Source organism: Scomber scombrus, chromosome 22, assembly GCF_963691925.1.
Source record: "Scomber scombrus chromosome 22, fScoSco1.1, whole genome shotgun sequence".
Taxonomy (NCBI): Eukaryota; Metazoa; Chordata; class Actinopteri; order Scombriformes; family Scombridae; genus Scomber; species Scomber scombrus.
In genome coordinates this window covers 16,813,872-16,826,365 of record NC_084991.1, presented here as the reverse complement: position 1 = coordinate 16,826,365, position 12,494 = coordinate 16,813,872, and the positions used below count along the sequence as shown (strand labels likewise).

General features: G+C 40.8%; 1 protein-coding gene across 2 annotated transcripts in view; it reads left to right on the top strand.

Moving 5' to 3' along the window:
* apaf1 (apoptotic peptidase activating factor 1) overlaps positions 1 to 12,494 on the top strand; it is a 44,431-nt gene that overhangs the window by 14,535 nt on the left and 17,402 nt on the right. The window contains exons 22-26 of one of the 2 annotated variants that reach the window (XM_062443426.1): positions 3,530 to 3,655; positions 5,202 to 5,333; positions 5,424 to 5,549; positions 7,472 to 7,597; positions 9,030 to 9,176. In XM_062443426.1, the coding sequence (XP_062299410.1) occupies positions 3,530 to 3,655; positions 5,202 to 5,333; positions 5,424 to 5,549; positions 7,472 to 7,597; positions 9,030 to 9,176 (657 nt within the window). Of the gene's footprint in view, positions 1 to 678; positions 728 to 3,529; positions 3,656 to 5,201; positions 5,334 to 5,423; positions 5,550 to 7,471; positions 7,598 to 9,029; positions 9,177 to 12,494 lie in introns of those variants that run through there. The other variant, XM_062443427.1, reaches the window with a different exon arrangement.

The window sequence follows — 12,494 nt, the reverse complement described above, 5'->3', positions numbered from 1 at the left end:
CTCTTTTCTGCCCCTTCATGCGCCTCTCCTCTTGTCTCCTGGTCTCCTGGAGATATGAGAAGGAAGGATATTGCATATGAGGAGTAAAAGTAGCAAAGATGATTAGTAATCAGAGTTCTGACAACTTAGAGAGAATAAAAATGACTATTGTAGATTACTGCGCTACATATAGTCCACTTTTTGCAACCAAGTAATGCACACAAAATACGCCAAATTATATTTAGGTGTAATGGGTTTTTCTTCTGCAGGTTTTTCTGTGTTGCAGGTTTTTTTTTAGCCTTGATAAATCAGGTGATAACTGACTAGAGCTGGGTGTCAAACCGCAATACTTATTTGGTAACGACTGACATGTGTACGCAATGTTATGTTTCAAAACAACTGAAAGCTGGTGATGAATATCTTGTCAGAGTTGTAACCTTGTTTACTGTGTTTTGATCACATAGTTCCTGATTGAAGTCACAATTATAGATGATAGATTTATAGATTGTAGATTTTATTTAGGTGTGGTTCTTGCACAGCTACTTGTATTTATACATCTCACAACTTAGAGTTTCTGTTATTTATTTGTAGAAGAATGTGAATGTGTTTTTATGGTTACATATTTACTGTCATAGATTTGTTTGTGTCCACTGGAGAGGAGTTTATTTCCACAGTTATTACCTTTTTGTTTATCCACAGCAACTTGAACACCATCACATTTCAACAGTCTGATTACTTTAATTCGAAGGTAATAGCCTCTCTAACGCTCTCATTTTGCTGCCCTGCTTCACCATTTTAACATAATCATTTATTACATGGAAAGCATCCAAAAATTCCTCTCTTTGTTGAAATGAAAACATCATTTTGTCATAATGCAACAATGTCCAAAGGATTTTCTATTCCTTGTTGTACAGCTTCATTGTTCAAGCATTCCTTTCAGCCAGAATGCTCATTGAACATTATATTTTTGTGCTTTATATTTGATCAGTTACTTCCAACAGATTTGGGTGTGTTTTAAGTGATTTTAATCCTCTTAAGAGTCCACACAGCTTTTGGTCTTTTAGTCCCATGAGTTTACACCAGGGGGAGCCCTAGTGTTAGCTTGGGAGATGTTCCTGGTTTCCGTCACTGCTGCAGTGGAAGTGCACTTTTTCTAACCAGTTTACTGGAGGGAAAATCAGCAATAATACATCAATTTAAATTCATACTGACATGCCGACTTTGTGTCAGATGTGCAGGAAAGGACAGAAAGTCAGTGTGTGTTTCTTTATGATTGAAAGAGTGCAGTTGTGAATGTTTGTGTGTGTGTGTGTGTGTGTGCACGTGTGTCTTCTGTGCCAGGGAGCAGGGCTGACAGCTAGTGAGGTACTGAGGATGGTTGGCTGCTGAATCTGACGACTGCTGACCTCCTACAGGGGGTTGGTGCTTGCAGTAGGGCTGTGTACAGGCAGCGTGCAGGTATGGTAGGGAAAGTGTGTGTACTATCTGTGTGTATGTGTTCAAAAGTCACCAACTGCTGTCAGTTATTTTGGGTGTTGATTCTAAAGGCCTTTTGATGCCTTAGAAGAGAAGATGCAGATCGTTGAGTACAGAAAATACATATTTGAATCAGGCCTGGATGATATGGACAAAATCAAATATCACAATATTTTTGATCAAATACCTCTATCGATATTGCAACAATATCGTAGGGATGACTATTGGTGTTTTTACAAAATATTTACACAATGAGATTTTTGATAAACAATAGTCAATAATGTGAATATAATGACAAAGTTGGTGAAGGCAAATAATAGAACAACTGAAACAGTGTAGTAAGTTCAGAAAATGACATCATTTTGCTGTAATGCAGCCTTTAAAACCAGGAAAAGATAACACTTATGCCATATCATGATATTACCATATCCAAAATCTAAGACCATATCTAGTCTTCTATCAAAGTATTGATCAATTATCAATATATTGCCCAGCCCTCAGTTCAGTATCACATTTCTATTGTTACATCTCATCATGCACGTCCTTTACAACTTTTATTTGTGTTTGTTGATTTGACTCTCTTGGTAGTGATGTTTAAAACAAGTGCTCGACAAACATGGTCGACGTGTTCTGCTCAGACATTTCAACTTTCTACTCAGATATTTAAATGTTTTAGTACCTGGTAAATCCCAATAGTCATGGGCCTTTATTACTTTTTTCTGTACTTAGAATACTAGAGGTGCTGTGCAACACTGAAGATAAAGTTATGCTGTACTTAATTCAGTTTTATTTGTTCAGCATATTAAGTGGTGAAAGTATTTTCATGAGATTCCTGTGCTTTATTCCTTATTTTGAAAATAAGTTAATGAACCTATGATTGATTTGCATGAGTTTCAGTATTTTATTGTTTGGTTAATTAAAGCATTTTTAAATATCGTTGGAAAGATCTCGCTGGAGGTTAATGAGAAAAATTGTGGCTTTGGTATGAGCAGTTTTTATGATTACACTTGTAATCTAAACTCCTGTTTCACCGCATAATTCCTTAAGTGGCCTTCTTTGTACTACTTTTTGATAGGTAGAATAAGCTCTGTCTAGTGATAAAATTAACTCCTGTTTTTCAACTGTGTAATGTGTTTAAGCCATGGGCCACCAGAAAGCCACAAAAGGATGGACCATATTAAATAAGATTCTTTCTCAAGGAATATTATCTGCAAAGACATCACATTTTTTAAAATAGTTAATATACTTACAAAACTAAGATCATATCATTTATTTTTTAGTTATAAAGCAAAGTACTGGACAAGTCAAATTCTGACTTGATGACGGTGCTATATGAAAATTTGAAGGATGATTAAAGTTATTACTGTTCTTCCAAGTTGTCGAGATATTTCACTTTAAACCACAATGGTGGAGGATCACTGATACATCCCCTGTGAAAGTCCCTGGGTTGTAGTGTTAACAACTTTCCAGCCAATCTATTTGAGGATGTTTACAAAATCATCTCTCGAAACCAGCACTGAATAATCTGTGAAGAGTTTATTGCAACACAGTTTTGTGATGCAGAAATCTCTCATGTGATGACATTTTTTTTTCTTTGAGCTAGATCTTTTGAGCTTCAAAGCTGTTTTGTTCTCCAACTCCTCTAGTAATGCCTGAAGGGCTGTCAGACCCCCAGCAGCCCTCAGCGGTCCTGACCGGACTGAACAGTCGCAGTCTTTCAAAGCTCAGACTTTTTCCCCCGACTCGGCTTTCTTTTTGATGCGCATATTACCATGCAGCCACACTTCACCTCTCTCCCTCTCAAGCACTTCCTCAAACTGGGACTTCATGTCAAGATTTTTAAGGAAACTTTCTGGGACACTTTTCCTCCCGGAGTATATCTTGGCAAACACTGCTCTCATTTGAGGTTTGCATAGATATTCTAGAGATGAAGCTCTCACTGCACAGTATTCACATTTATTTTGGCCAGAAATGCCTGTTAATTAACTCACAAGTACACCCAAGCTATATAATAGTTTTTACTGTTTGTTGGGATACTTGTGGTGCTGAAGTTTTTCTGTTTTTCCCCCTCCAGGTGTTGGAGGTGCCATCTGGGAAGATCCTAGCCACTCTGCTGGGACACACCAAGACGGTGCTGCACTGCCAGTTCAGTCAGAATGGCCAAACACTCATCACATCTTCAGAGGACACCACCATAAGGGTTGGCTTAACTCCTTTTCTCCTTCAGTTGATCTGTATTGCTTTTTGTTTTTCCCTTTCTGGTTTTCCTGTTTGTATTGCTCTCATTCATCGACCTCTCCCTCAACCTCACTGTCTTTTCTGTCTAATTCATGATATGTTCTTTCTCCTCCTCCCCCAACCTGCTTCACATTTGTCTTCTCTGCTATTGATTATTCCTCCCCCTCCATCTCCATTCTTCACCTTGAGTAAAACTGCCTGCTCTGCTGAATCGCTCAGCCAAGCAGTGTTTCAGGTGTCCGTGGTGCTTTCACCTTCCCCAACCTGTTAGACTACCATCTTCTCTGTCGGCCTTTTCACTTCTGCATTCTTCATCCCCTCTTTTGTCTCCTCTCCCTCCTTATCCCTCTCTTTGGTTGCAGCTATGCCGCTGTCGATAGCTCTTTATCTCCATCCTGCTCATGTGTTGACCGTGTGCGACTGTATAGTTTATGTGTGTGGTTTTCAGGCCGTTACGCTCCGTCAACCCCCTCCGTTCATGCTCTGTTGCTCATTTCCCCTTTCCTCTCCTCCTCTCTCATCTCCTCCTCTTCCTTCTTCATCTTTGCTTTTTGCCGACAGACCTGTCCACTGCAGCACTTCCTTCCCTCTCTGACAGCGCAGCACCTCGTTCTGTATTCATGCGGCTGCTGCCTACGCCATCACTATTCTCGGACCGTCCACCACTTATTCAGAAGCTATTCAGATGCGTGCTGTTTGACATGTGCTCTCTAGGAAATGGAAGTGTGTATTTAGATGTTAATGCAGATGCACAGTGAATGTTAAGAGATCTAATGATATTGATGTTGTTGCTGGTGATGGATTCTAACCTTTGGACCACTGACAGACGCTATTCAGAAGGGTATGATTGATAGGATGATCCGGATGATTCTGTCTGTCCTGCCCCCATGTTTGAGCTCAGATGAACTCCTGTCACTGCTCATTTACCTGCTGGCACACTGTCAGGAAACAAGCACTCTGTGGATAGATGCACAGGTTTTGAGTTTTGACTCCGCAGAGCCATTAGCATAAACCCAGCACACCCAATTAGTGATCAGGAAGACAGAAAAGCAAAAAGAGTGACATGAAATATTGTGCTCTACTGTATTAGCAATTTAGTAATGCTCTAAAGAAAGATTATACCCCATGTATACATGAGGGTATCCTCTGTTGCTTCCCATCAATCAAATGATCTGTGTATGCTACGTGGCTAATGTATTACCTGTGGCAAAGAAACTGCCTTTTATTGTAATGCAACATTTGGGGCCCAAAGGTACATGGGCTCCACAGGACAGGACAGATCTCACATGTTACCTATACAAATTAATTTCTGTAGCCAGTTAAATGTAAGGTTTCCATAAGAGTGCTATTAATTTGGGGCGATCTCCCCGCCCCACCAAAAAGTGGAAAGTATGCACGTGCATCGAAGTCTTTGAGTCCATCAGAGTGAGAGCAAAGAAAAGTATCACTGACTGAAACATTATTATTACATCACTTTCCCCTTTTTGTCTCTTTGCTGCCTTCTATAGGTGTGGAGGTGGCAGTCAGGGGAGTGTAAAGTCCTGAAGGGTCACAAGGAGCAGATCAGATGCTTCTCTCTGCTCTCCACCTCACCTGCTGATACAAGACTGCTGTCCTGGTCCTTCGATGGTACCATCAAGGTAAAACATACACTCACACATACACACACAGTACAGTTAACTGTAGCATGAAACCAAGTGCAAAATAATCATTCTTTCACACACTATAAGGTGTGGGATGTGGAAAGCGGAGAGAAGCTGCAGGACACCGAGGCTCACCAAGGCGCCATCCTGTCATGTCATGTCTCGCCAGACGGATGCCTCTTCGCCACCACCTCTGCTGACAAGACTGCTAAGGTTCAACACACACACACACACACACACACACACACACACACACACACACACACACACACACACACACACACACACACACACACACACACACACACACACACACACACATATATTCATGGGATGAGACATATCTGTCTGTGCTGTCAGTAACAACGTGACCTATTACACATCAGCGTCTTCCCTTAAACCTCCTTCCGAACTGATTACTTACAGCACATGCACACTGATGTGTTGCTGTGGGTGATATCTGAGGCTAACTTTCTCTAGTAGAGAGGCGAGGGACCTTGGAGATTAGCGTGCAGCAGATGGTCCCAGACATGGTGAGTTAGCTGCAGGTCAGTCTGTCCTCCTACACCCACGTCCTGTGACCATTTAGTCTGACTGCAGCTCGTGGACCTGCTGACCCACCAGCCTGGCAGGCTGGCTCACAACCTACCCACCTCCCTGTCTGGATGTAGTTATTGCCAGGTTGTCATTTACAGACACTACTGCGCTTGACTTTGCGCCGACTTTGACTGACTCAGTGGGCTTGAGATACAATTTTCAACCTTTTTCCTTGAGCAGCTCTGAAATCATTGCTTTACCTACTCATCATCCACAGAGAAGTGAACTGCACTTCACAGTTCATGCTGTATTGAGACTGTATCCCCCTTTGACACGGGCTCTCTGTCAGAGTCATTCATTTTCTTGAATCGTGAAAACAGTTGTGGGTTTTTATTTGTACTTCTCCATCCAATATTCACTCATGGATGACAACTGGTGTTCCTGAGTGAAAAGCTGCTCTCTCAGGCATTTGTTAAAGCAGTTGATCAAGAGCCACTGCCACTGAGTTTCACACAGGAATTTGGATTCGGTCGACACTTACTGTAGAGAACAGCCACTGGGTCGCCAGCCAAACTGGCTTCAGTCAAAGGATGGTAGAGAGCGAGAGAGAATGTGTGTTTTATGGATTTGGCAAAGATCATAATTGAGGTGTGTGTGTGTGTGTGTGTGTGTGTGTGTTGTGGGGCTGGTTTGCAGCCAGTCACATAGTCCTTGCTCTCCAGACCGAATAGGGGCTTTGGTGGCTCAAAAACACACATAAACACACAGTCCCCGGTCTCCATCTATCTAGAGGTCAAACCGAAAGGCTCAGCCATGGGTGTCTTTGTTGAGCACCGCAAAAAGAGGGAGGGCGTTCTGTCCAGCTCATTCCTTCCCTCCATCTCTATCTGTTCCTCTTTTTTCTCCTTTTCTTTCTTTTCCGACTGACCTTCAGATGAATTGGACTTTGTGTGCAGACGTAGTTAGCCTGCTGCCAAATGAAGTGTCTAATTATGAACTGTGTTATTTTCTGCACAGCACAGGATGCGACCAGGGTAAGAAAGGAACAGAGAGAGAGAGAGGAGGGAGGGAGGGAAAAGAAAGAAAAAGGAATCGAGTGGAGGAATTTAAAATGAAAGAAAGAAAACAGCAGAGAGCGAGAAAACAGTCATTAACAGTTGCATCATTCTGAAGCAGCGTCTCATTGGGCATGATTATTTGTCCTCACAAGACCTATCAGTGGCTGATGGCTGGTTTGAGAAACAGAAATAAAACTTTGTTGTTATTGTTATTATTATTATTATTATTATTATTATTATTACTTGTTATTCCAAGGTAATCACTGCTCTGTTGATTTTTGTAAGTACATTTCATCTATATCACACTCCAAGGGGAGTTACATCCCATACAGCTGCTCTGTGTTTAAAAAAACATGATGTCTGTTCTTCTAAATGGGTTATTACTCACATATATATACTCATTTCACTTTAATAGCACATTCACAATGTGTCTCTATCTGTTTATGATAAACAATTAATCCCGATTTCTACTTCATGATACTGCTTCTCTTAAATTTGTGTGTGCTTATTGTTAATTATATCTTCTTTCTGGGCTCCTAGTTGTGGGGCTGTGACTCCTGGCAGTGTATCCACACGCTTAGCGGCCACCAAGACTGTGTCCGAAGCTGCCGATTCTCATGGGACAGCCGACGCCTCGCAACAGGCGATGACAACGGAGAGATCCGGGTGCGTATTGCAAACATGCAGTATTTTTATTTTTGCATGTCTCACTAGGAAGTCAGGCTCATTGGGTTTGGTCTCGCTGTTGGAAACCGACTTCAGTATGTTGCCTGAATGCAAAGGGGTGAAGGGGAGGGTGGGAACTAGAATATTTTGGTAGGAAAAAGAAGAGTGGTGGGATGGAGGTAATTTGGAAGAAAGGCTAAATATGAGAGGTGAGGAAAGTCTTGTGATAGCGCCTCCTGCCTATAGACACGTTTATCAGTGTGTCTATCAAATGGCATTATGTTACTAATATGAGAAGTACTGGTAATGCTTTGAACCCTGCAATTTTCCATGCAACCTACAAAAATGCAATTACAGCACTCAACATTTATTCCAGAGATCACCTCCTAATTACATCTCATCACTCATTTAGATAAAGTGCTTACTAGTACATCATGATTGCCGCACATGCACAGAGGAGGGATGAGATGAAAGGAAGGAGGCAGGGTGCAGGAGCCAGAGGAGGTGCTGGTTGTGTGAGAAGCTAAGTTGAAGAGAGCAGGAAGAGGAGGAGATGTCTGACAGCGGGAGGGAAAAGGAGAGGACAAACTGGAATCTGCACCACTTGCTTGAACACACACACACACACACACACACACACACACACACACACACACACACACACACACACACACACACACAGCAAGGAAGGAAAAGGAAGATGTGGAAATGTCAATCAGCGCCGCTCAGCGACAAATGGTGGCGCCAAAGCAGTCAACAAAGGGTTAATGCCCTCTGGTGGCCTCTGAGCTGAACCGCTCCATTATCCAGAAATGGCCAAATCCATCAGATCCAATTACATAAACCTCACTGAAATCTCACCCCGGTTTCTATGGAAACAAATGTGAGTCATTCAGGACAAAGCATGCCAAGTTTTATATATAGCTGTATGTGTGGATGTGTCATTGTCAAATGTACACGGCATGTGAACAGTTGCATAACAGCTGCAAGACAGACATGACGTGCAGCACTAGTGACGATGGAATCACAAAGCAAGCGTTTGATCATGGTGCATTAGGTAAGGCCTCATTTAGATCCATACTGCAGAAAGAGCAATGGGTGTTACTCTTCCTGGTTATCTTTGTCATGTGTTGAAGTGTTCTCATTCAAGAGAATGGAAAGGTGTATATACAGGGCATTGTAACATTACAAAGTTATTAAAACCTACCCTACCATGTTATGTCCTTTAACACCACATGCAGCAAAATATGGAAATAACAACGTGTGATCTCACCACAAGCTTGCATAAATCTAAAATGATTCACTAAAATTTAAGTCTGTTATCAAAGTCAAGAAGTTTTTGACTTGTTTAATCCAACGTCTTTGTTGTTTTAATAGTGATTTTTAATGTTTATTTTATTGGTAATTTATAATGTTAAACTGCCCATTACAGCTCTGGAGTGTCAATGATGGCACTTTGCTGAAGATTTGTTCGCGGGACGGTAAAGACGGAATGGACTCACTCCACGGAGGCTGGGTGACCGACCTGCACTTCTCCCCAGATAACTCTCTCCTGGTCTCCACTGGGGGATACATCAAGGTATGTTAACAAATACTATACATTCAGACTCATGTAGTTACTCCACCTTGGTTGTATGGAGTCACAGGGAAGTAAAAGACATAGTTTGGCATATAAAAATGAGTCTTACATGAATAGTTTTGTCTTGTGATCATCAAATTGTTGTATTAATGACAAAATCGACACATAATTATTAATTCATGAAGTTTAAGTGGTCATTTATGTATTCTTGTTTTCCAGAGCTTTAAAAAAAAGAGACCTCTTAAAACTGTTGTGTAATACATTAGCCGCTGTACATACAGTATTTTGCAGTGGATACAAATACAGACTGATAGTTGGCACTGAAATGCACTTTGTGTCTCTTGCTTCCCACACTGAAAGTCAAGTATATGCACCCATAAAGACACTTTAACAAAGCCATGCAGCATAATTCCTTTACTTTGCATACGTTCTGCTGTTTTCAACAATGTATCAGAGATGTTTGATGTGTCACAGGAGAAACAATGAAGAGATGACCTCAACATGCACAGTATTACATTAACCAAAGAAGTGTTGTAGTGCTGCAGGTTTACCTAAAAAACTGTCCATAAAATACCCAAGAGAATGATATCAATGCCTTGTTGTGACGTGACTGGAATAGTGTGTGTGTGTGTGTGTGTGTGTGTGTGTGTGAGAGAGTGTGAGAGAGTGTGTGTGTGTGTACACCTTTCTTATTGCCGTTATTTTTACAGGAGATGGGGTCACAGAGCGGGCAGTCTCATCTCTGCTCTGATTGGCTATTTGCTGGGCAATGATGTAATCCTCAAGGGAGAGCATTTCTGATCGATGAGGCTTGATACCTTAGATTGCTGCTGATATTGTGTGCAGGCTTGTGTTGTGTGCGTGAATAACAGCATGCACGTCTTTGTTTATACCTGCTTGTGTGGGTCGACAGCGGCGTTGAAGGCAGTGGTTGCTATTGTTCAGGCTTTTTATAGACATATGGCCAAAAACACATCATAATCTCTTCTATGAATGCGGCTGTTGACAAGATCATAAAGCCTGAGTTGGAACATAATGACAGCCCCATATGTGTTCTTTTTCTGAATACCTTTTCTTCTTATTTGTTTTATGGCATTTAGAGGATTTTTAGGAAACTCTCAGCTGTCAGAGCCATCATTTTTTTTCTCAAAGTACTCACTGCACAGGCAGTTTAAAAGGGCATTAAAATGAAAGTCCTTAGACCAGTGGTCTCCAACCCTGCTCCTGGAGAGCTACTGCCCTGCATGTTTTAGGTATCTCCTCACTCTAACTCGTTATCAAGCAGCTGAGGCTCGTCAAAGGGCTTGATAACGAGTTGATTATTAGAATCAGGTGTGTTAGAGTGAGGAGATACCTAAAACATGCAGGGCAGTAGCTCTCCAGGAGCAGGGTTGGAGACCACTGCCTTAGACTATCTAGAAGAAAGAGGAGGTGTTTGCATGACGTCATACAGTATGTGCTAATAGGGCTTGAAATCATTGCTTCTTTGATACATAAGAGTGCAGCACACTAGCCAATCTGGATATATTCCAGATTATGGATTACCTGTGTATAGGGTAGGGTGTACATCATGATATGAATGAAATCATTAATTTTGTTGAATTTATGGATTTTCTTAAACTTAAAATTGTCAAGTCGCAGATTCAGAGTGGAAATGTCAATATCTGTTCCTGCATATATATATATATATATATATATATATAATATCAGTTTTGATCAATTAATTACACATAAGTAAATCTTACATATACTGTATACAGAATTTGCTGTTGCTCAGCCCTACCTACCTGCCGATTGCTCAGGACACACCTCTAACCATCCTGAGTCTAGTGTAACAACTGAAACCATGTGTTGCTATTGAGAGTATGTGTTTTAAAAACTAGTTCACATGCAAGCAGAGAAAATAAAATTGTGAAACATCCAGCTTGTGCCTCTCAAAATAGTTAGTTTTGATATGAACTTGAGCAAAACAAGAGAAACGGGGACTATTAATGTCGACAATTGGAGGATCAGTATCATCTTGTATGAAGAGCAAGTTAAAACGGTACCTACTTTTATACAATTGACAGTGACATTATGTTCACAATCAGTTTAACATATTTGGAGCATGAATCTTGTCTGACAGTGCTGTTGGGGGGTACAGACGACAATATGAGGAGCTGCTGCAATAATAGGGCCTCTGATTTGTTTATCTGTGAACTTTACAGACAGGCCCGCTCTGCTCGATGTGCTAATGTAGCATCATTAGCTTCGTCCTCACTTAGATCATTGTGACACTTATAATTATTTTGGGAATCGGCTAACGGATCACTCCATTACTCCGTTTCACACCCTCCGTCTTACATCCTCTGTAAGGAGTGTTGACTTGATGGATCAGCATGTGGATGCACGGAGCAGTGATGGATTATTATGCCTGTCTTAAAGGGTGAACCCTCCCCCAAGTCGTGAGCTTTGATTGATTAATCGCACTGTGCATTGGCCGGACAGCTATGAGAGGCCATCCTGTCTGTCATATTAATCACCGTGACAGAGTGTGTACCTTTAATGACAGATAATATAGCCCAGAGAGTGAGGAAACATGATAATCATCTAACTGTCTATCTGTTTTAATGATTATTGCAAAGGCGTGTCTCCATACTAGCCTGTATCAGCACGTCTTGAAACTAAAACTTAGCAATTATGCTCCGACTCTGCACTTAAAACCAACTTATTATTATTACAAAAATGAATTTAACATTTCCATATAAAATACGAGGAAACAAGAATACCAGTGTTGTCAAATAAATTACTTTTTGACATCTAAAAAATAAAATAAATCATGGAATGGTGTAATTATTTTTCTGTCAGTCTTGGAAAACAGTTTGGCAGTCATATGAGCGTCCTCATGAAGGTATTTGGTTTGTTTTTATCCTCAGCTGGTGTCAGGGAGAGATTTCATTATGGAGGATCATGGGGATTGTGTAAGATGTGCATTTGGATAATAGATGAAGACTGAATGATATTGAAGTTTGTCTTGAATGCCACATGCAACATTTCTTGTCTTTAGATAGTAGAAATATGAGGTTAGAAATTCATTTTCACTACATAACATGATAATAAAGTGATGGATCATATTGAAAATAAAGATACCACAGCTTCACCTTACTGACAGAGCTCATTGATTTCCTATTCTAGGTTGACTTAACAAAGCTGCAGATTAATAGATGTTTGCTGTTTTCAGATATATACAAATTGAGAATCCAGTGCAAAATCTTAAAAAACAAATAGCTAATACTGAGGTTTCAAACGACCACAAACTGTTCAATCTGCTTTCAAAAT